Below are 23,541 nucleotides of genomic sequence, written 5' to 3' on the forward strand. Positions count from 1 at the left end.
TTTAGAGCAATCTGTTGTTGTTGATTAGACTGGAAAGAAATTAATCTTTACTGAGAAGTTTATTTAAGAGACTCGATTCAATCTCCAGTTCCCTCCTTCCAGATCAGCAGAGGGCCCCAAGCCAGAGGAACAGACCATGCTTCCAAGAGCCATCTGCACCCGTCCAATTGCTGTTTGACTGCCTGGGCCTGACATTGCTAATTATATCTGCCCACTATTTCCTCCGACAGCAGAGATGGTTCTGCTGGGTCAGCTGATCGGTTTTGGCAACAACAGCCAGAAAAGATGAAACACAACACACAGGGACAGGGGTTTTAGGCTTGCCCGAGGCCAAGAAGCTGAACCCAAGCCTGACACAGACCATCCATTGGTCTCAAGCACTGGAAGATGATCAACAGCACAAAAATAAGTGACATCATGAGCCACAGTGTTTGGATCAGATAATTTACAAGTGGCACAGCCAGTATCATGGTTCAACATAGTGCACACACTCCACATCAGGTAGGGCCAGAAAGACAAGAGCAGCAAACCTCAGCGGGACTTCAGCAAAGTCAGGGCAACTCTGTCCCCTTAAATACACCAAGGACTGGTCAAAAAGCCCATGGGTGTCAGCACAATCCTTTTCATGGTCATCCTAGTGCTGTAATGGACCCTTGAGGCTGGAGACCTCATGCTAACGTGTCTCGAGTGCATACTCAGCCTTCTCCTGTCCCAGAGCCCCCACTGAGTGGGGATATTGCCCCGACCCGAGCTGCCTGCTGGGTCACATGGATCCTGGGGACCCAGACCTGCCTCAGGCACCATGTGGCTCTGCCCTGGGCACACAAGCCGTGCCCATGCTCCGACAAACCTCTCCTGGGTGGTGGGGTGAACTTAAGCCCCTGTGAAGAGGAAGTAAGCCCCCAGTGTGCTACCAGGTCTGAGACTCCAGCCCTGCTCACCTCTGGAGAGGGATTCCTGGCACATCCCTGCTGCAGGAAAGGCTCTGGGGCTCAGATAACACCCTCTAGCCCATCTCAGCTCCAGTAACATTTGTCTTCCTTTTCTGAGTTACAAAGGAGAGCAATGAGGAGCGAGCAAGGAGAGCCTTGCAAAGCCAAATTCTCCTGTCCTACTGCAAATACTGGTGTTACACCAGAGACATACTTGGCCCTACAGGTTTACCAGCTCTCAGGAGGAAGGCAGCTTTCTTATCTATTGTGAGATCGCCAAGTGTAATGCAGCCTAATAAGACAACACAGTTCACTAGCAAAAAGGCACCAGCACAGCCTGGCACTGCTCCAAGGGCTTTATACAGCTTTATGGCTCTGGAGGACCTGACCCATGGCAGATAAGTGGTATCAGCAGCTCTATCAGAGCCCAACAACCTGACACCTGCAGCACCCTCCCCTCTCACCACAACCCCCCTGCTCCACCAACCTCCTCCAGACCCCACCAGAAGATCCTGGGAGCCAGAGAGCAGTTTATACCCTTGAGCAAGTGCTGGCCAGCTGAGATCAGTGCAGAGCAATGAAATCAGAGGAAATGATCTGCAAACGGCAGGAGTGGTTTCAAATGAAGCTGCAATTTAGTTCAATTGTTTGGCCTGTTTGCTGGTATACTGTATCTCTGATAGCTTAATTACTTGTTTGTCTTGAGAAGTACAGCTACAACAGTGGAGGATTTAAATCCAGCTCGGGAATTCCTGCTTCACTGTCCCCCTCACCTGCTCCCTCTCGGCTGCCTAACACCATTAACCTGCTGTAGTATCACCCTGGACTGCCTGTACAACACTTTTTAGAGATCTGAGCCCTACCAAAGTCATTCCTTCTCCATGAGCTAGGGAGGAGTCAGAATTTCATCCTCTGTTGAATTTTGCTTTCTTAATTTCACTGCAATAACCAACCCCTGCTTTAGCCCTTTCTGGCTGAGCAGTCCAGCCTGAGGCACAGCCAGGAGTTAAACCCTCCACCACCACGAAGTCTGCAAGTATTTCTCTCTTTTACTAGCTTTGCTGAGTCAGGACATCTGGGAATGATTTGGGCTTATCTTGGTTATCTGAGATGGCAGTGGAAGGGAAAGATCAGACAGTGTGTGCTCAATCAGCCAGCACTAAAGGAGCTGCATTAGAAATTATTAAATTCAGCCTTATCTCCAAAGGAAAATTTCACCAAAGTTGCTAAATCTGCTCGTGAAAGCACAGGCTGAAATACTCAGATTATTTTTCAAAGGCCCTAGAAAAAAACAACAGAATGGGGTGGGGGGTGGAAATGTCATTGAATCATGGAATCACTTAGGTCGGCAAAGACCTTTGAAATCAAGTCAAACCTTAACCCCAGACTGCCAAGGCCACCACCAAACTGTGTGGCTAAAGGCTGCATCTACACTTTTTTTTAAATGCCTCCAAGGATAGTGATCCTACCACCTCCCTGTGCAGCCTGTTCCAATGCTTGAAGACCAGCACAGGAGGGCTCTGGGGAGGCTCAGCTGTGGCGGTGGGTGGTAAGGTGGGGTGGGAGCTGGAGAGCTGTTGGTGCTGGGTCGTGCACTGAGGGGGTGCACTCATTGATTCAATTACTACCGGTCCCAGAAGGGCTTTGAGCCTTTTTTTAAGGCCATTGCTAGAGACTAAACCCAGACTCAGAATTTCACCAGAACCAGGGCAAAACCAGTGTCTGAGCATGTCACTCCATGTCCTGTTGCTGCTGGAGAGGGGCTGGGATCGCTGCCCTCAGGGAGGCACCAGGCAGGGGCTGCAGGAGTGCAGGTGTCAGCTCATTTCCCACTGCCATGTTCCCATCGCCTGTGACTGCTCTGCCACCACCAGGGCCGCTTTGCTCGTGGACATGGCTACTGAGCCACACGTGAGTGCTTGTTCCAGCCCCAAGTGAGGCTGAGATGAAAAGACGAACTGATTTGTTCCTGTCGGGATGCATCAGTGGGATTCCCGAGAAGTGTTTCAGCAATGCTTCTTCTCTTACAAAATAGCCTTGCCCTGCATTTCCTGAGCCACTTGCTGTCAAAAGAGAGGGGGTCTTGGCTCAAGAGCCAGGCAAGACCCAGCTCTCCCCACCAGGGCAGCCTGGCCCTGCAACAGCTGCCCCACAGAGATGCTGGTGTGGAGCAGGGTACCCTCCCCTGCCCTTTGCTGCAGCCTCCTCTGCAGGTGGCTGCGTTTATTCGTTCCCCCCAGGGTGTCCGCAGCACCCTAGCACCCATGCCCCTGGCTGGACGGTGTCAGGGTGGTGGTGGTGGGGTATACTCCATGCAGGGCTCTCCCTGTTTCTGCAGGGGACCAGGCATTGTGGCTCCGCAACACGCTCTGGCTGCATCAGTTTCTGTCTGAATTGCTCCACTTCCTTTCTGGTTTCATCACTTTCAGCCTGACATTAGTTTTAATTGGGATAAATATCACAGCCCCTTGTGTGACATAGACTCCTGCGTCAGCACTGCAGGGCTCATCACTCCTGCCTGCTCCAATCTTGCTCTTCCCCTCCAGGAGCATGTTCACAGGCTGCTGAGTTGGTTTGAAGCCGAGGTGCTGAGCCAGAGCCATCCCCTTTGCAAAACCCTTTACAACACCCCCTGGCCAGCATCCTTGCTGCAAACAGGGGCCCTTTGCCCAGCAGCTGAAAGGTGAAATATCAGAGCAAAACCCCACGTGGGAGTTGTGGTGTCAGTGCTGGGCAGCTGTAAATGTCCGCAGGGGCAGGAAGGAGACCTGCTTTCAGCCAGTGCAACAGAGTCAGGAGCTCTCTGAAGGGTAACATGGTCCTGAGAACTGTGGTGATGGGCAGGAACTGGCCCTGGTCTGTGCCAGGGGGTCACATCCTCTGTGCTGGGCTGGGAAGCTGCTCATCCTGCCCAGGAACTAAACCCGAAACAGAAAAGCAAAGGGAAACAATAGCTCTCATCTGATGGTGATAGCAGAGATGTGGCTTGGAAAATTCCCCCAGTGTCTCTACCAAAGTGACTTTTTGAAGGTGTGCTTCTGGCTGCTTTTGAGTAGGCAAGCTGCCTTCAAAATCCCTAGCCAGCAAGTGCTTTCGTAGGCACCTTCTCTGTGCATGTTCCGGCTGGAAACTCTACCTCTGAGCTACTTCTCCCAATCCTTCTCCTGCCCCCAGGGAGGCCTGGGAAGGGCTCACTGCGCCTTGCCCAGCAGTGGCAGAGCTACATCTCCCACGTCTCCCCAGTTCGCATGCAAAAACCCCTTGCAGGGTAACTTAGCGTCTGTCTCCTGCCTGACGGGCAGGGTGTCCTGCCTGACACTTGTTTTGTGTTTTGAAAAGCTCAGTCCTCTGCTGTATCCCACAGCTCAGCCCTGCTGCGTGCTGCAGCTCCCATGCCACCAGCAGTACACCATCACCAGGAGAGCCGGTGCCTGACACCTTGCTAGGGAGCAGCTCTCCCACCCTGGCATCAGTGCTCCTGGACACACCAGGGCTTGCTGCGGGCAGCACAGGCTCCAGGGCAGGTGGAAAATAAACCCCAGCTCTTCCAGCTACTGCTTCTCACGCACACAGCCTGACTACGAGAACAGCCCAGCCAAGAGGCAGGTAAAGGGGGATGGGGCAGTTCCTGGGGAGCAAAGCAATTTACCCAATGGGTGCTCCTTGCTCCCAGCACTGCAGCAAGGAGCTGCACCTTGCTTTGGGGTGCAGTAAGGAGGAGCTGCCCAGCTTTGGGGTCACACTCCTTTCCCCTCACCAGCCTTTTCCTTCCCTTTAACAGCTTGTCCCAGGCAGCAGCTCACAAACCCTGTAGGAAGAGGCATTATGTAGATATGGGCTTTTTGTGCTCTGGCGCAGGTGGACCTGCAAAATGCCCTAAATCTTTGCATTTCTCCTCCATTTCAGGACTTTCAAAAGAGAGATGAAGTTTCAGTTTCCAGAGCTCCAGAACTGCCACCAATCTACATGAACACACACTGAGCGGCTCTGTGCTCATCCCTTACTGCCAGAAAGCCCCATGTCCAGGAACAGGCATCCCCTGCAGCTCTCCCACATCCAGGCTGTGTTTCCCAACTGCTGCCTGAGCTCTCTCTGCCTCTCCCACTGGCATTCCCTGTATCCTGCAGAAGCAATCCCTGTCCCCTCCATACCACATGAGACCAGGGACCCCAGTGTGCAGCCCAACACACATGCCAGCAGGCCAGCAGTGCTGCTTATCCCCACCCTACCATGAGGTAATTAAATGAGATAAGATCCAAAGATTTGGGATATGTTTAAAATATCCCCTGATCAAGGGTTAAAAGCCCAGCATCCCCGTTCCAGGCTGTGGGGGACCGGGGGATGCTGCGCCCTGGCAGCCCCTTCTCATCCTCCTCAGCCCTTGTACTCAGCAATGAGGAACACATGAGGAGGCAGGGGAGATCGGCGTCTGCTTGAAGAAGTCATCTCTGTCCCCTCTCTGTCCCCAGTGACTCAAAGATGCCCCCGGAAGGAGGTGGGTGTTGTGGCCAGTGTGGTCACCCCTGTTCCCATACAACCCTCATGCTTCTGCTTCTTTATTTTTACCTGACATCTTGTTCTCTCCCCTCCAGGTCTTTGCACAGAGCAAAGGGGCTGAAGGGCAGGGTGTGGTGGAGGGAGGGTCCTGGGGGTCCCATTTCCCCCAGCCAAGTGTCCTGTGCAGATGTCAAGGCTTCAGCTGCAGATCCCAGGCAGTGGAACTGCAGAACTAAAAGCCCCTGTTTGGGTAGGTCTCGTCATCTACCCAAATATAATCACCCTGCTGTGTAATGCGGTTTTAGAAAGAGGAAGAAAGCCCACAAGGATGGAAAGAAAAACAAGTGGAGAGATGCTGCATGAAGGGCTTGGGGACAGCCCTGCAGCAGCAGCCTGGGCAGTGGGTGGCCAAGCTGAAGCTCAAGCTCAGCTCTATCCCTGTCCCACCACAGGCTAGGGGAGCTCCTCTAGGTGCCACTGGCTCCCAAGGGCAACCCAGGCTTCATCATGGGCAAGAAGCTCCTGTGCCAAATGGAGAGCGGGAACACAGGCAGAGCCACTGCCTGGACCAGCTCTAGTGATGCATCCGTGCTCCCACTTTTCCCCTGAGCCCCAGCACAGTCATACCTGGGATAAGAAAGCCAGAGGAGGAGGAAGCCCCACATCATCCCAGTCGCTCTGTCCCAGCAAGCACCACTGGCAGAGCCAACCCCAGTTGCCCAGCCACAGCCCTCACACCACACAGCAGCTCCAGGCAATGTCCGGATCACTCCCGTTCCTCAGTCTCCATACGCCTTGTGTCTCCTGCCTCCCCCCAAACCAGCTCAGTGCCGCAGACCCCAGCAGAGCCCAGGGTTGGGGCCAGGCACCTGCATCCCCGAGATCTGGCAGGGTCTGGCATGTCCCTCTCAGCTGAAAAGCAGGCCAGGGGCTGAGGTGACACCCTCCGGGCACCGGGGAGTCTAAGCCCATCCTGGCATCACTCTTTAGCCTGGCCAAGAGGGAGCACCACAACACACAGCCTCCAACACCCCCAGGAATGTGAGGTGGGCTCTGCAAAGGTCAAGCACAGATTACAACTTCCAGGCTGGTTTTGCCCTGTTTTGGCCTTGGAAACTCCACTCAGCTCATGTGCTCCAGCATCTCCCTGCAGCAGCCGTTTGGGGTGAAGACCCCTCTTCTCCTACACTGCCCTGTCAAATGAGGTGCATGGAGTCCTATGTCCTGTTTCTGCAGCTGCCCACCCTCCCCAGTGTGCTTCAGATGTGCCACTCTGCAAAAAGCATCTCAGCAGCTTTTCACCCACAGCAGAAACCCCCCAACCCCAAGGCGAAGCCCGGCCAGATAAAAATAACCCAGCTGCAGAGCAGCGTGCTTCGCCACCGCCTCCTGCCTGAGGAAAGAGCAGCAAAAGACATTGAGACCACACATCAGCTCAGCATCCCCCAGCTCACCACCCTGCACAGGAGGCTGATGCTGATCTCCAGAGCAAAGTGGGATGATGGGGATATTGCTGGGCTGGAGCTGGCTCCTTCTGCCAGGTGAGGACAGGCTCTGACCGCACTGGTGATGCTCTGGCTCCCACCGGCACCAAGGGGCTGGGGCTGCTGAGCCCCCCCCAGGGCACAGGCTCCATGTCAGGCACTAACAGAGCCAAAGCCTCCCATCGGCACGGCATGTCTACAGCTAAAAGCTAGCAGATGGGGTCCTCCCAAAGTGCTTCTTTCCAAAGGGAGCCAAGAAGGAGGGGCCTGGGGGAAGGCTGACTGCAGCCCTGTTTCTCTCTGGTGTCACGGTGGGTTTCTTTGCAGTTTGCCAGGCTCTGGTTGTCCCCAGGGAAATCAGTGGCCACGCTGGGGAGAAGCTCTCCCTCCGCTGCTGGTACGCCCGGGGCTATGAGGACTACAACAAGTACTGGTGCGAGGGGGCCAGTCGGCACTCCTGCCGCAAGGTGGTGGAGACGGCGGGCAGGGATGTGCCCCAGCAGCATGGCCGGGTCTCCATCCAGGACAGCCACATCTTCTGCGTGGTCCTGCTCACCGTGCAAAACCTCTCTGAGACAGATGCTGGGAGTTACTGGTGCGGGGTGGAGAGGACAGGCAGCGACCTGATGGAGCCAGTGACAGTGAAGGTGCTCCCAGGTAAGCCCTGTTGTTTGGTTCACTGCAGGTTTTGCTGGCCAGGACCCTCTTTTGGAGACACCACTGGCTCATGGGCCAGCAGTGACCTGGGAGGAGGCAGCGATGCAGGATAGATCCCCTGGGACCTTGAGGGGGTGACAAGTTGCTTTCTTCAGGGCATGCTGGCAGATGCAGGCAGAGCACAATGCAGGGTACAGCCCTAGCCTGGTTTTGGGGCTCCTGGCACCCATCACCATGCAAGCAGGATGGCAGAGCCACCGGCTACACGTGGCAGCAAGCACTGGTGCTAGGCTCCAACGCTGGAGCCAGGGAGTACCTGCCAAACCCACCTCTGATGGCCAAATGATACAACACTGAGTTTCTAGACAAGGAAAAAGGGTGGATGAAACCCCATTGGCCTCAGGGAAACCTCTGGTTCATGGCAGGTGATGTCTGTCCATGGGACACATGGCCTGGAGATGCAGGGAGGAGGCAGGCAGGCAGGGTGCATCCTACAAGGGTGTGGACAGGGCAAAGGCATGGGCTGGAGGGGACACGGGCAAGTATTCACCTGCTGCTGGAGGAGATGTGGGTGACCCATGGCCACCTCCAACCCTCAGTTCCCACTAGGGCCTTTGTTTTTGCAGCAGTAGCAGCTACCCCAGCAGCTCCTCTGGCCACCCTCAGCCCCTGGATCTCCAGCACCATGATGGAGCATACCCCCGCAACAAATGCCACCACCATGGGGTGAGCCTGGGGCCCTAGGGAACAGGGTGGGCATGGGGAAGGGTAGGGGTTTTCACTGCTGTGGGCAGCAGTGGGTGCCCTTGTGCAAGGGGGCTCACACAGGGACACAAAGGGTCTTCATCCATCAGTCTGGGCACTTGGGGTGATGCAACAGCAGACTAAAAGTGGGGTTCCAGGCTTCTGTCCTGCTTTACCTCCCTCCCCACGGCTGGCTGTGGAGGGACTGTGGGAGGGCACTGCAGAAACAAAATACCAGTCTTGGGAGGGGGAGAACCAGTCCAATGCCTCTCCCCTCACCTCCAGCCCCAGGGGGCCAGTCCTGAACATGGTCCTGCTCTCCCTTATGGTGGTCCTGCTCTCCCTCCTGGCTCTTGCTGGCTCCACCAGGCTCCTCTGCATCCTGTGCAGGAGATGCAGGAGGAGGGAAGGTAATGGTGCCCTTGTGTGCCTTGTCCCAGGCACACCCCGGTGCCCATCTCAGGACATGGGGGACAAACCCACCCTGGGCACGGGGCTGCAGGGAGCTCCCCACTCCCAGCAACACAGAAAACCTGCCCTTGAGTCTGTTCTTTCTGCCACCCAAGTCTGTGCTGCCCCCCCCAAACCAGGCATTGCCACAGAGCTGGATGACAGCCCCGTCTACGACAACTTGCTGAACTTGGCAGAGGTGAGAGCCCCTGGTGCGGGCAGCGTGGGCAGCACAGGCAGGGCCCATTCAGTGTGGTTGCTCACCCTGGGCAGCCCCCACACTGCCCAGCTGTGCCCCAGGGCTGTGGGGACACGCTGTCCCCTGGCCAGGGTGGCCACAGTGACACAGAACCAAACCTCAAGCTGGAGAACACCAGCATCCTCACAAACACCCTGTGTCAGCAGGAGGTGACGGAGATGCCCAGCCAACATTCTCCAGAAGAGGTTTACTCCTAGCAAAGCATCCTTCATGGGCAGACGGTCCCTGCTGGGTCACCCCTAGGGATGTCCTTGTGATCACCCCTGGGGATGTCATCGCTGTGGCAGCGGAGGCGAAGGAGCAGGAAGTGGCTGCTGCTGTTCCATTACCAACCAACCCCTCCCTGATTCCTGCACAGGCTGAGGAGCAGGTTGTTTGCCCAGCTCAGCAGCAAACAGATTGCTTTGGGTTCACATAAAGCCAATAAAAAAAAATCCTCTGCAGGAACTTGGTCTGGAGGGGAGAGGGGGCAATCTGGTGCACCCACAGAACCACTGTGCTGCTGCTGTCCCCTGTGGGGGTCCCCGGGATACCCTGGTACTGCTTGGGCTATGTTGGGAGGGGGCGATGGGAACCGACACTCAAAGCAAGGGGGATGAGAGCAGCTGGGGAGGCGGCTGGAGCCCTGGCTGCCCAGCCTTGCCAGGGAGGCTTCTCAGCAGAAAGCAGGTTTGTGATCTCCAGACACTTCTCGGGTTTAGATCTTGTTGCTGTTTGCGGCAACTTGGCTCATAGCCGGTCAGGCTGTTTGCTGGGAATGAAGACCAGAAGGAAAACCCAGAGCTTCTTCTTGCCATGGTGGGGACAAGGAGAGGAGGGCAAGGAGGAAGGAGCTGCCTTAGCCTCCTGCAGGTCCAGGGTTTGTGCTTTCTGCTCTTTCCAAGGGGCACGGAGGAAGAAAGCCGATGGCAAGGCAGCTGCCAGGGAAGTGGCTTTGCTTATGTGTTTGGGTTTCTAAAACTTTCAGTGGAAAACGTTTAATTTTTGGAGAAAAAGAGTGTTGTCACTCAAAAGCCACAGCTGTGCCAAAAAAGGCGGGTTTGGGGGGGGGGAAATAAGACACTTCTGCTTGAGAAAACAAACAAAAACAGCCCAGCTTTCACTGACAGCCAGCTCGGGAGCCAGGGACCAGCAGTGCAGTGAGGATGGCTGTCCATTATCCAGTCCATCATCCCGGTCCATCATCCCAGTCCATCACAACTAGGAGGGTGTTCCAGCAATCTCAACCAGTCCACCCACAGGGGCTGACATGCATTCTCTCTAGCCTGGTCCCTGGACCCCCACTCCGCTGCAAATCTTCCCGAAGCCCTTCAGGCTGTGTGCACAGGGAGGGGGCTGTGCCCTACTCCAGGATCAGCATCACGATGGAGGAACCTGCTGCATTTTGGCATTTGGCTGGGAACCAGTGGGTGCCTCAGAGCAAAAGCAGAGTTTCTCTCATGAGACACCCCCAGGGTGAGTCATGGTCCCTGGCAGAAGGGAAGGAAGCAACCGTTTTTAGACAAGACATCTAGGGCTTGCGGGTAAACACTGCCCAAGGAAGCGGCTGGAGAAGGAGGCTTGGGAAACTCCTGGGACGCCTGGGTGCTGTGAAACTGGCTCCATCCCACAGGGTGCTTCTTGAATAACCACAGGGGAAAATCTACATCAGGAGGAAGAAGCTGGAAAATGAGGATTTTCTTGGTTTGGACCCTTTTCCCAGGTGAGACCCAGGAGCACAGGCACTTCCCACCCCACAGACTCTGGGCAGAGCTGCAGAGAGGCTGGGACTGAACCAGCCCAGGGAGCCACCATGGTCGCAGCAAGAGCCCAGCTGATACTGTCCTTTTCTTGTGGCCAGTGGATGGCTACAGGGGTGATCTCTGAGATATGCTTGTGTTGCTGTCATATGAACGCTGGTAGTAAGGCTTTTGGCTCATTTAATGACACATACGCTTGACGGGGGCTCTGTTTTGATGACTGGGGATATCTCAGCACTGCTCCCTGGTGCACAGCCTCCCTTGGGACAGGGTGCTCCAGGGAATCCAGGGCTCAGACCCCTCCCCATTCCCCAGGGAAATGCTGGTACATGCTTGCAGCATCTCTCCCTGTCCCCCACAGGTGGCTGGGCAGTGACGGGCCCCATGAAAGTGCTGGCTGACCAGGGTGGCTCACTGACAGTGTCCTGCAGCTATGAGCCAGGCTATGAGCTCTACTCCAAGTACTGGTGCAGCCCGAGCTTCCTCTGGTTTTGCTTCACCTACATCGCCCAAACCAATGGCTCAGAGGTGATGGTGACACAGGGCAGGGTGTCCATCAGGGACAACCACATGGCACACTCATTCACGGTGACACTGGGAAGTGTCACTCTGGGGGACGCAGGCTGGTACTCGTGCGGGGTGAGGAGGAGATGGTGGTTCAACCAGTGGCACACCACCGAGGTGACAGTCTCCACAGGTAAAGCCAGGGCTGGGAGCAAGGCAGGGGCGTGCTATGGAGCCTGTCATTTGGGTCACAACACTGGGGACAAGACCTCCCCAGCCAGGGGAACACAGGGGTTCTCAAAGAGGGAACAAGCTCCTTGCAGGCACCAGGACCTGCTGGAGGCTGTCCTGTTACAAATTTGGACAAGGGATGGAGAAGAGTGCACAGAGCTTCGTGCAGAGCAGAGCCTCCCGTTCAGTGTCTCAGCTTCCACAAGCCCATCCTTTAGGGTTTCCAGTTCCTCCCAGTAAACCCCCTTTTTTTCTTCCTCCTCCTCCTCAGCACCCACCACATTGCCTAGGGACCCCCCTCTCCCCCTCCTGCACCTCCATGGACAAAGTCTCAGGGCAGAGACTCCCTGTGCAGGGGGCAGGACAGGGTGCCAGAGGGGACTCCACTTTGCTCTGACTCTGTTTTCTTCACAGCTGGTTCAGCCACAACCAAGGACAGTGACATGAGCCTGTTGGCCACCAACTCCCTGTACCCCACAGGCTCTGGGGAACCTGCAGTGGCGTAAGTCAGGGCTCAGGGTCTGGGCAAGCCACCAGCAGCACCCCCCAGCCCTGGGTCTCCCTGGTTGCAGCAGCCCCCAGGAGCATCCCAGGGTCAAGCGGGCAGCTGGCAGACATGCAAGTGCCCCAGTCCCCATCCTTGTTGCCCAGACCTTACTTAGGCTCTGGCATCATCTCCTTTCTGCTACCCAGGTCCCAGCTCAGTGTTACCTACCTGCTGCTCTTCCTCAGCGTGAAGGTATCGGTGGCGCTGGTGCTGGCATGTGGGGCCGCCTGGGTGAGAAGCCGGCACAGGACCCACGACCAGGAAGACCTGCAGCTCTTTGAGGCGGCCAGGACACCGGCCTGCCCTCCCTCTCCAACCACCTCAGGACCCCAGGGATGCCCTTCTGCTCCCTTGCCCCCGACCCTACTGGGGCTATGCCACCCACCACAGCTGCCCCATGCCAGCAGCTGCTTGGCTCTGGGTGCTTCTCCCCCTGCGAAGTCTCAGCCCCTCCTGGCATCCCCTGTGCTGGAGACAGGAGGGTCTGGGGCACAGAGAGGCTGCATCTGCTGAGCTGGAGCTGCCGACTGAAGATAATTTTGCAATAAAGACTGAGTATCCTGCGGGTGCCTGTCTGTTTGTCTGCCTGCCTGCTCCCTCCTTCAGCTGCCAGCTCTGCCCAGGGCACTGGTGGCTGCCCTGCTGATGTGTGGGGACATGTTGCAGCACCACAGGGGGGCCATGTGGGTGCCAGCTCTACCATGTCCCAGCTGAGACCTGGTGTGGGGACAGGAGCCCTCACCCTGCCAGCCCTGCCTGATGCAACCAAATGCCCATCTCCAGCTGAGCAAGCGTGGGGGAACAGTGTCCTCCCCCAGCTGTCTCCCCCACCACGGCAACATGCCACCCTCAGCCTGAGAGCAAAGCTCACATCACACCCAGCTGCACCACAGGCTTCTTTTCTCCTTGCTCCTATTATTTCCCAGGTTCTGCCATCTCCAAAAAGCAGGCACTAGCACACTGCTGAGACCCTGCAGAAACCCTGCTCCTTACGTGTGCTTGTGTCCCACAGGGTGGCTGGCATCAACAGCCACGTCAGGGAGAGCAGCGTGGCTGCCTCCATCCTCCTCAGGGCTATGCCAAGTCCCACATCTCATGGCACAACCAGCTTCAATGGCATCGCCCCAGGCAGCTTTGGAGGAGAGCTGTTGCTCTTCAGCTTTGTTTAAGGAACTAAAATGGCCGAGGTGCCAGGAGCCGGCACAAACCAGCAATTTGCAGCCCACTCTGGCCCCACGTGGCAAAACCTCCACTGCAGATGCAGCAGCTTGGCTGCCTGGGAGGGAGAGAGCTGGGGAGCACGGCCAGGGCCCCCACACCTCGCTCTGCCTGTGGCTCCACTGCCTGCTCCTGCCAGCCAGGGGCTGGGAGCCCACCAGGGGCATGGGGGCCAAGGCTGTGCTTCCATCCACTGAGGTCCCAACTCCATGTTCACTGTCTGCTCCTGGTGGGTCTGAAGGGTCTCATCTTCCTAGGCCTGGCCGGTGCCACCTCCTGAGTGAGCAGACAGGAGCAGGGAAGCTCCGGGAAGGAGGCACTGATGGAGTAGGTGAGACCTCCCATCCCAAGTGCCCCATCCAGGGATGACAGCTCCTGGCACTGTCAGGCAGGGACAGCCCTGCCCCAAAGCCACCACATGTAGGGAGCAGCTCCAAGTCAGAGCCATGGGGAACTGCAGGGCTCCCAGGTTGTCCCCTGCAGGGGAGGGGATGCAGGAGCAACTGCATAGGGACACCCAGCACCCCAGAGCCTGGCCCTGGTGATGCTCTGGGCAGGGACCCTTCACCCATAGGCAGCCACTGTCAGGGCCAAGGATCAGGGCCAGGCACAAGTCAGGGACAGGGACAGCTCAGTTGTGTCTCCACCAAGGAACACCCTCAGCACCACCAAATTAGAACCAACCATTGGCCATAAAGCTGCCTCCCAGCCTTTGCTAGGAATGGAGCTGTGATGGTATCAGCAGCCAGTCTGCATGAGAGGCTTTGGTCCGAGCCGGGACCAGCCTGGGGCTGTAGGAGAAAGACTCTGTGACACCCAGCACGGGTCTGGTCCCTGTGCATGGGCTGCATTTGTCCTGCCCATCCCCAAACCCCCTCTCACCCCCGGGAGCTTCTTCTGAAGGGTTTGCCCAGCCCAGCACAGGCTCAGCAAGTCACTGATGGGCAGAAGGAAGGACACTGGGAGGGGCTGGTTCTTCCAGGGGACAAGGGATGGGGACACAGGGGAGGCCTGGAGAGACCTGACAGGGGCACTGTGCATGGGGACTGTGCCCTGCAGAGGGGCTGTGCTGGGGACAGCCAGGAGGGATGTGCTGGCCAGGGCAGCGGGAATGGGGGCTCATGTCCAGCTGCACAGGGACAGGATGCTGGGGTTCCTCGTCTGCCTTTCCCATGGTGGGGACAGGGTGCCCACACGCGAGCATTGCCCCCAGCCTGGAGGGCACGTTTGGGGCTCAGAGGGCCCCTGTGCAGTGCTGAGCCACCCCTTGAGAGGCAGACCCCCGCTGGGTGCCCTGCCTGGCCAGAGCCCCTGGGAAGTGTGGCAATGAGGCAGGGAGAGGCAGGACTGCCCCCCGGGGGTGGGGGGGGGTGGGGCTGTGCTGGGGGCAGAAAGGAAAGCCCCTGGGGCAGGGGCAGCAGTGGAGCAGGAGGGCTCAGCGATCAGTTCATGGCAGTGCTCTCAGTGATAGAGGAGGCTGGAAGTCAGTTGAGGCCGGAAAAAATAAGAAACCCCATGTTCTTGCTAAACCTCCGGCAACGGGTTGGGTACCCCAGGCAGTGGAGGAAGCAAAGCCCCAGACACGGCCCAAGCCAGCCTGTCCACGCTGCTCATGCTGCTGCTCGGCTGGATGCTGCTGGCAGGTAGGGCTGAGGGGATGCCTGGGGCTCTGGCCCACATGGGACCAGCCCGATGGGGCAGGAGGTGTCGATGGGGTGGCAGCACTCCTGCGGCTCCGTGTGCCTCTGCAGGCTGCCGAGTGGTGATGGGGACCAGCATCATGCAGGAATTCCTTGCAAAGTCCTTCTCAGTGACCTGCATATACCAGCCTGGCCAGGAGACAAAGCATAAATTCTGGTGCAAACTGGGAAAAATTTATATCTGTGCTGCTGACATTGTCACCACCTCAGAGCTGCAGCCTGTGGTGTGGCCGGACCGATTCTCCATCTGGGACAATTGCGCACACCGGGCCTTGACAGTGATCGTGGAGGGGCCAGCTATGGGCATCTACTGCTGTGGGGGGTCAATGGCCAAAGCCGCACGGGGAAAGAGCAACGCGGGGAAGGTGATCGTGTCCTGCACGTGTCTTCCCCGCCCCCCCAGCAACAGTGACCATCATGCTGGGGGCCAGGAGGAGATGGCACCTGGCCGTGGGGGATGGCAAGGGAAAGGGGCAAGCCAGTGCCGGGCGGGCACACACTGTTCTGTCCCCCTGTCGCATTGGCAGCCCCTCAGCCTCAGGCCAGCTCCCACCCTCCGTCCGAAGACCCCGGGCCACCCGAGGGGCAGCTCCATCCCCCTGGGCTACTCGCCGGCGCTGGCCAGGCTGCAGTTGCAGGGCTGGGGGCCGTGCGCGGAGCCGTGCCTCGGCTGAGCACCCGCTGGGGACCCCCCGGCTGCAGCCGGCGCCGCTCCGCCCCGGCCCGGCCCGGCCCCGACGGGGTCGGCAGGGGCAGCGCCGGGGCCCACCGCGCCTCTCCCGTCGCCGCCGCCGGCCACAATAAAGCTTCTCCGTGTCACCCCACACCTCTGCCCCTTCCCGGGTGACCCCCGCCGTCAGGCAGCCCCGCGGGTCCCGGCGCTCCGCTCCGACGCGGGGTGGGGGTGGGCGGTGCCGCTAGCGTGGCCCCGGAGCCCCGCAGCGAGGAACCGGGCACGGCTGGACACCGAGCCTCGCCGTCCCGGAGCAGCCATGGAGCTCCTGCCTCTGCTCACCTGGGCGCTGCTGCCAGGTAAGGCCGGCCCGGAGCCCCCGAGCCCCGCGGCAGCCCCGACGGGCGCGGCGACAGCGCTCCCGCGCCTCCCCGTGTCTCCGCAGGCTGCTGGGCGGTGAAGGGGCCCCGCGCCGTGCAAGGATTCCTGGGGCAGTCCCTCTCGGTCACCTGCAAGTACAAGTCTAGCCAGGAGATGTTGCCGAAATACTGGTGCAAACCGGGAACAGTTCTGACCTGTGATCATGACATTGTCATCACCTCGGAAGCGCAGCCCTACGTGCGGCAGGACCGATTCTCCATCCATGATAATCGTAACCTGCAGAGTTTCACGGTGACCATGGAGGGTCTGGTTAAGAGTGATGAGGGCTGGTACTTCTGTGGGGTGCGAAACAGCATATTGTGGCCTGATGATAAGGACAGTGTGAAGGTGCTCGTCTCCCCAGGTCAGTACTTACGGGTCCCTCAGGTCCAGCGTTGGTGTGTCCCCCTCCAAGTGCTGGGAGCGCGGGCTGCGGTGAGGGGCAGCCTGGAGGATGTGGGTGCCCACGCCATGTGGGGCAGCTCCAGGGTGTGTCACCAGGCTGCCACCATGTCAGATGCTGCTTTCACCCGTTCCCCATGCCCATGTCTCACCACAGCCCCTTTTTGGCACCCCAGGGTCAGCCACCCTCATTGCCGGGCTGTGCTACCCTGCTCTTGTACCCTCTCATCAAATCCTGCCGGCCCTGTTTGTGCTCTCCTTGCCTTATCTTATAATTTTATGTTTTATAATACCGGGGAGTTTCTCACCCCACCATGCTCCCCCCCATTTCCTGCTGTAGGCACCAGGGCTTGCACTTAGGGAATGTTCCTCTCTGTCCCCTTGCCAGAGACCAGCCCCCATGGTGGGACACTCATACAAGGCTGTTGTGTTAGTACTGGGCTGGGCATGGGGTGCCTAGACCCCCGTAACTGCAGAGTGAGCTCTGCTGTGTGGGTGTTTTGGAGGGGATCAGGACTGCAAAAAGCCTTCTGGGCAGGGGCAAGGGTTTATAGCCGTCCCACCTCAAGGAGCATGCTCTGGATGTGGCAGAGGGGACCCAGATTCTCCTGGTGTGACTGTAAGTGGGTCACCTTTGACTCACTGCAAGACCCACAGCATTTTTCCCCATCGAGACTGACTGAGCCTCTCCTCCTCCTGTTACAGCTCCTCCTTCCTCCTCCCCAGCATCACCCTACACCCCCACCACCAAGTGCCCCGATCCCACTAGCTCTGTATCAGTCCCCACACAGACAGCTCCCCGGGAGAAAGCTGTGCAACCGGGATCCGATCTCTCACACAACAAAGGCTCCAGCCCTCCACAGTGAGTACCAGCTCCTGCCTGCAGCACCCACCTCCCTCCATGAGGTCTCTTTGCAGCTGGACCCCTGCAGCCCTCTGGACTCTTCACACCTCCTTTAAGGATTCAGACCTCCTGCTTTTGCCTTTAGACACCAGTGTTTCATCCCCTCAGCCAGCTATTTCACATGGAAAATAATCCCTGTGCCCCTGGTTGCTTGGCTCTGCCAAAGCCCTGCTTGTTCCGCGTCAGTCTTGCAGATTAAGCAAGGCGCAGGTTCCCCCCATGCAAGAACTGGTGGTTTCCAGCTGCAGAATTCACGCTATTTCCTTCCCCAAAACTCAGAGACACCATTTGCTGGTGGGAAACCAAGCGCTGAGCTGGGTCCTGTTCTGCTTTATAGTCACACAGCAGATGGCTGATAAAGCACGAGACCAGAGCAGCAGAGCTTCCTCCCTTCTCCTTTCCCTTGGAGGTGATGCAGGAGGCAAGCAAAAGCTGAGGCTTCCCATCAGCATGCTCAAGAGAAGCTGGCACACTTTGCCTGGTTGCCCATTACAACAAAGTCAACAAATTGTGGAACTAACCCAAAGCAAAATTAGGTGCAGAACTCATCCTTCAAATAGTGAAGGTGCAGCAGCTCTTAGACCTGAGTGCCCATTTTATTCTGCAGTTTTCAATTTGCTTTGCTCCGTGCCCAACTTGCACATGACCACCACCACGCCTGCTTCCTTCCTCCCAGGGCAAACCCTGTCACCCACAGCTGCTTCCTGCGTGCCTGCTCCGTGCTGCTCCCTCCCAAGTCTGCTTCCAGGGAGAAGTGGGAGAAAAAACCTCTTTTTTTCTTGCAGCTTGGATGTGGTTGGGCACATCCTCATTCCAGGCGTCGTAGCGGCTCTTCTTTTGCTTGCAGTTGCTGTTGGCATTTTGGTAATACTGGCCAGGAAGAGGAAGAAGGGTAAGCAAAGCTGTCACTGCCACACACACACTGTTTCTGCACCAGAGCCTGTCTTCTGATATATTTGGGTTTTTCTCTGTATGTCTTTTTTTCTCCCCTATTCCCTCCCTGACCCCTCCAGTTCCTGGGTCCATCACTGAGACCTCCACCAGAGAGGTTTCCTTCCCCCAGGGGAGGTGGGACCATCCCACAGGTTTCATCCCTAAGGGAAGTGGGGAACAGCAGCTCTCAGGATGGGTGCTGCCCAGCACAGCACCTGCTTGAATTTGTGTGGGTACCATCAGCTTCTCCAGACATGCTCAGCTGCATAGGCCAGGCTTGCACTAGGCTTGGTGCAAAGTTTAAGGCCAGTGTTTGAAGGACCAGGGAGGGCCGGAGGGGACATCACCAGCTGGCAGGTGCAGTCTGGTTTTATTTGAAGAACTGCTCCAGTTTAGATGGTTGATGGAACAACAGGTTCCCTGCCCACTTTATGGTGCGATTTGCAGCATCACCATGGTTTTTTAATACATTTTGTCCGGTTTCACTTGTGTCTAACCATGTCCCTGCTTCACCCAGCCCCCTCCGGAGCAGCTGTAGAGATGGACAGGACTCGCAGTGCTTCGCATACAGTAAGGCAAACTACACAAAGTCTTGGGGTGACATGCTCCGAGCTCGCCTGGGAAGGGGAGATATTACACCCTAACTGAGCAAACGAGCAGCTAGAGCCGTTTGCTTTCAGCCAGGTTGATGGCCCTTTAGGCTGGGAGGCATCCTTTGGGCTCTGCTCGCCAGCAGAAAGACATAACCAGGGATTTTATGTGACTATTGCAGAGTATTCCTGGGAAGGGGATTTAGGATTGAGCTGAGAGGTTTCTCGCCCAGCGCCTCCAAGCATGGGAGCTGTTTGTCTGGGTGAAACAGCCTTAGGAACCTGCAGCAAAGCACACCTGAGGAGGCTGCAGGGCAGCTGATCTGCTGTCACTGCTTGGGAACTATTTTCTAAAGTTTTCTGGCAGCTTTCGAGGAAGGGCTGGTGTTACTAATGGGATTTCCCCTGGGGAATGTTGAGCCAGCCCTTGCTGCAGGTTAACTTTTCCCCCCAGCGCTCCTGCAGCCATCAGCTCTCATCAGGAAAGGCAGCAGGATGGGCTGTGGGCTGCGGGCAGGGGAGCAGCAGCAGCTTAAGAGTTTGTCCCTCTCCTTCACGTGCCAGGGAGCAGATGCCTTGAACTACGCGGTCATTAACCACTGCACAGGCATAGCGGAAAGCCAGTTGTACAGCAATGTCGAAGCTTTCCGCTGCTTGGTGAACACCGCGACGGAATACATGGAGGTCAAGCAGAGCAATAAGGTAGGAGGATGCAAAGCAGTGCCAAGCTTGAGGTGGTGGGTGGAAAGCTGGGGGCGGTGGGTGGGTGACAGTTTGGGCAGCAGGATGGGTTGAGTGGGTAGGGAGGGGGCTGCAAAGGGACATGCCAAGCTGGGGTGCAAATGACCCTGGATAATGAATGTGGGTGCCTTCTGCAGTCCCCACAGCTGTTCCTGGGTGCTTAAAGCAGCTGAGAGAGGGTCCAGCAGAAGGATGTCTTTTGTTTATCTCCCTCCTTTCCTAGTATCTGGAAGAGGAAAAAGAGGCTACATATGCCAGTGTGCACAAGTCCCCGATGGAGCAGCAGGAGATATATGCCAATGTGCCGTTGGCTCCACAGCCCTAGAGAAGAGCCCTCCAGCACAGTGCGGGAGGTGTGAGCCAGCCCCCGGCCCCACCCTCTGCTCCCGCTGCCACAGCCCCAGGGACACACACACAGGGGACATCGGGTTGGCTTTCTGCTCAGGCTGGCTTGACAGTTGAGCTGCTGCTCTCATAGGCTTAGACATTTCCTTGGAGCAACCTCAAAGAGGATGAGGTTGAGCAGGAGGTGCAGAGCAAGTTGAAGATGAAATCATTCCTCTGCAGTTGGAGACCTCACCTGTACAGCAATGGTGCTGGGAGTAGAAAACTATCCATTGCACTGGGGTAGCGCAGAGATCAGCCAGGCAGGGTGTGGAGGAGCCTGGCGGTGGGAGGTGAGAGTGGACTGCAGGTTGTGGGTGGGCTGCCTGGGTCCCTGCACCAGCACCCACCCTGCTTGCCCTTTTGGCTGCGTTATTCACGTGGGCTAAAGCTCCCAAACCCAGTGGTCACCTCAGACTGATGTTTTTTCATGCCAATGCCAGGCAGAGCTGACAGCTCCTGGGGAGCAGGACAGCAGGAAATGTCGTACCCGAGTGCATTCATTATATCCAAGTGCATTCATTGTACTCAAATACCAGGGGGCTTGGGTGGAGGGTGCAGTGCACTGGGATCTCGATGCAAGGGAGATGGCAGAGGTGCTCCCATCCCTCCTGTGGTGCAGCTGGGTCTCCCTCGACCCCCCTGGTCTCATAGTCCCCAGGGGGGGTTGCTCCTGCTCTGCCTCCCCCACCACCCCTAAGGAACCCCAGGCTGGGGGCACGTGGATGGGCTGTAACCATGACCCTGCTCTTCTCTGCTTTGCTGATTATTTATTTTGTGGCACACAAAAGTACATTCCTCTGAGTAAATTATCGCTCCTTTATCAGTGACAGCAACTGAGAATCCGATAGCATCTAGTGCAGTGTTTGGCTGTGTTTGTACATCAGTTCTCCACCTCGCTAAAGGGTTGATTGCAGAGTATCACCCCGAAAGCAGGTCCAGCCCCTTGCTGGTGCCCAGCTGGATGCCAGCAGCATGGGAACCCAGATCTTTAAGGGCAAGGACTCCACTGTGCTGCGGGCACGGTCCTGCCTCTGCGTGCCAGTGCTCTCCTCTGTATTCCCTCTGCTCCTGCCCCGGGCCAGGCAATTCATCCATCATGACAACCCACTCCCCCAAAAAACAGGTTACCAGGTTAAGCATCTATTTGTGAGGCTGAGCCAGGCATATTTCAGGGGTTCATTTGGAGAGAATTCGTTCACTTGGTTAACTGCTGCAAAGCTTTGTTTCAGTGTTTTTGTAATTATTTCATTTGAAAAGCCACGTGGAGTATCCCTGCTCTGTCAAAACCAAAGACAGCTGGAAGTAAATGTCTGTGGTACAAGACTTGTGGTTACTCCTATAGGTTACTTCTATATAAGCTTATATTCCTATATAAGCAGAATTCCTCCTGTGTTTGGCCAGGGGGTGGGATCCCTCCTTCTCACCCTGCACGAGGCTGGGCTTCAGAGGAGGGAGCACACAGGGAACAAGCAGCGACGGCACAGACAGGCATTGCTGAAATTTGTAATGAAAACTAGCATCCAGCCAGATTCCAGCCATTGCTGGGAAAAAAGGGAAAACAAACCCCTCCCTACCCATGCGGACAAACTTCTGACACAAATTTCAAGTGGAACTGGGGAAAAAAAGGAAAATCACATATTGCTCCTCCTGCTCCCCCATTTATTACTGGAGATAATAACACCCCTTCTCTGAAGGAGTTGGGAGGAGGAATCAGTTGGATTTTTTTTTTTAGGTAACTGGGTCCCATTATGCCATATCTGGAGGTAGTTTTCATGCTTTAAAAAAAGAACTAAATGGCTTGCTTAAATTAAAGCCCTCGCCGCAGCGCTGAGGCAGAAATAGCTGCTGGCTGCATGATGGGGCTGCGCGGGGGGGTGGAGGGTGCAGGATCCTTGGGGCGTGCAAAGGTGGGGTGTTCAGCAGCACCTTCTGCAAGAGCCATTTTGAGCATCAAAGTTGTAATAGTTGAAGACTTTCAAGCTTTTTCAGGTAACTTTAAAAACACCAGAAATTTGCCTTTTCTCCAGCATCAGTGGCCTTTCAAGGCAGGTGCCTGGAAGTGAGAAATAACACCTAGCAGGTAAAAACTCCATGCTTTCAGTGTTGGAAGGGCTGACTCCCGATGGAAACAGGGCTGGGAGCAGAAAACCTGAGTTCTTCCACACACACAGGCCCGTGCACGTGGGTTTGCCCAGAGAGAAGAGTTTTCCATTGCCACGGGACTTTGGGTGCTGTAGCTCCGTGCAGCCAGGCTGGTTTCAGGGGCAGCGATGCTGATTTACACTGTGCAACCAGGTCTGCCCCAAAATTGTAATTTCCAAGCTCTGGCTGTGGGAGTCAGCCAGAAGTGGAGATGGCCTATTCTGGTGCGCAAGCCTTCCCCTAACTCACCCCTTCCTGAAATGGAATAGTGATTTTTCTGGAAGAACCAAGAGCTGCTTCCTCACCACCTACATCCTCCAGACAGATCTCAGCCCTGGGCTGCTGCTGCTGGGTACCTGCAAGGCAGAGTCTGAGCGAGGAGGGACCGCAGGAGAGATGCAAGAGGGTCTTCGGCAGGGCAGGGTACTTTTGAAATTCATTTTTCAAACCAGGCTCAGTTTCTAGTGCCATTGTGTGCACCCAGCAGCAAACCTCCTGGGTGAGGAGGTTGGGTATGGCCAGGCAAGGGTGCTCCCCACTCCCTACCTTGTCCCACGTAGCCCTGCTCCTTCTCTGCCTTCCCTCCATTGCACCTGGATTTTATAATTCATTCAGGATGACTTCTAGAATAATTTTTGCTGGCATAAATACATACTCTGTAACAAAATCTGCTAATACTCAGGGGTACATGGCAGCAGACCTCCTGCTGGCCAGGGAGGGAAGGCAGAATCAGAAGCAGCGATGGATGGAGCCTTGCTGGAGAGCAGAGGGATTCCTGGTTTCCTGGGCAAACGGGGAGCCCGTGGGAAGCTGACGAGAACGACAAACCCCAGCAGCACAGAGCTAGGAGAGGACCCGCTGTCTGGCTTGTTAATGAATTACCGTAGCCTGCAACCCCCAGTTAACACACCAGAAAAGAGGAGCAGACAGGACAATCCAAGCAGGGGAGGAGTTTTTCTTCTACTCCTGCCACTGCAATATTTTAAGGAAGGGGAGACCCTGCGAGCAGCCAAGCACAGAGCCCTCACCAAGGAGAGCAGGGGTGCTGCCAGGCCCGCTTTTATGCCCCCGGGAGCAGGAGAGAAAACAAGGCGAAGCCCCAGAGCTGCAAATCTTCATGTGCTGGGCTGCTGCGGAAGCCTTGGCTCCATAAGCAGGAGGCAGGTGTGTGTCTTCTGCTCCTTGGGCAGTTTTTTTTTGTTGTTGTTTGGCTCTGGGCTGGGTTAAGCCCCAAGGTTGAAGCCAGGGGCGAAAAGAGCAGATGCTACGCAGATAAAAGAGCCCGTGTTGGGACTAAGGTGTGCCTGTTGCTGCCTGGGAGGTTTCCAAGGAAGCTGTGCAATAGCTGAGTTTAAATAACTCCTGCAATAAATGGGTTTGGTCATGA

The 23,541-nt window shown here is 56.6% G+C and overlaps 4 protein-coding genes across 5 annotated transcripts; all 4 read left to right on the top strand.

Moving 5' to 3' along the window:
* The first annotated feature begins 5,411 nt into the window (after positions 1 to 5,411).
* On the top strand, positions 5,412 to 9,220 carry LOC121086715 (CMRF35-like molecule 2). The gene is made up of 5 exons (XM_040590867.1): positions 5,412 to 5,427; positions 6,917 to 6,970; positions 7,241 to 7,570; positions 8,905 to 8,963; positions 9,095 to 9,220. Exons 1-5 carry the CDS (start codon positions 5,412 to 5,414, stop codon positions 9,218 to 9,220), a joined length of 585 nt encoding a protein of 194 aa, XP_040446801.1.
* Positions 9,221 to 10,553: 1,333 nt separating this feature from the next.
* Positions 10,554 to 12,563, top strand: LOC121097622 (CMRF35-like molecule 7). Its single transcript, XM_040577819.1, has 4 exons — positions 10,554 to 10,725; positions 11,124 to 11,459; positions 11,912 to 11,999; positions 12,191 to 12,563. The coding sequence occupies exons 1-4, from the start codon at positions 10,692 to 10,694 to the stop codon at positions 12,555 to 12,557; spliced, it is 825 nt and encodes a 274-aa protein (XP_040433753.1). The 5' UTR covers positions 10,554 to 10,691; the 3' UTR covers positions 12,558 to 12,563.
* A 1,810-nt stretch (positions 12,564 to 14,373) lies between these two features.
* Positions 14,374 to 15,651, top strand: LOC121086765. The gene is made up of 3 exons (XM_040591002.1): positions 14,374 to 14,437; positions 14,819 to 14,905; positions 15,014 to 15,651. Exons 1-3 carry the CDS (start codon positions 14,374 to 14,376, stop codon positions 15,634 to 15,636), a joined length of 774 nt encoding a protein of 257 aa, XP_040446936.1. The 3' UTR covers positions 15,637 to 15,651.
* Positions 15,652 to 15,721: 70 nt separating this feature from the next.
* LOC121082418 (CMRF35-like molecule 6) lies at positions 15,722 to 23,541 on the top strand. Of its 2 annotated transcripts, XM_040581769.1 has the most exons (7): positions 15,722 to 15,994; positions 16,081 to 16,419; positions 17,163 to 17,319; positions 18,147 to 18,253; positions 18,812 to 18,864; positions 19,449 to 19,586; positions 19,849 to 23,541. In XM_040581769.1, the coding sequence occupies exons 1-7, from the start codon at positions 15,955 to 15,957 to the stop codon at positions 19,948 to 19,950; spliced, it is 936 nt and encodes a 311-aa protein (XP_040437703.1). In that variant the 5' UTR covers positions 15,722 to 15,954; the 3' UTR covers positions 19,951 to 23,541. The 2 variants fall into 2 exon arrangements, with proteins under 2 accessions (XP_040437703.1, XP_040437702.1); XM_040581768.1 differs by lacking the exons at positions 15,722 to 15,994; positions 16,081 to 16,419; positions 17,163 to 17,319 and having other exon boundaries at positions 17,320 to 18,253.

This window comes from Falco naumanni, chromosome 1, assembly GCF_017639655.2.
Source record: "Falco naumanni isolate bFalNau1 chromosome 1, bFalNau1.pat, whole genome shotgun sequence".
Taxonomy (NCBI): Eukaryota; Metazoa; Chordata; class Aves; order Falconiformes; family Falconidae; genus Falco; species Falco naumanni.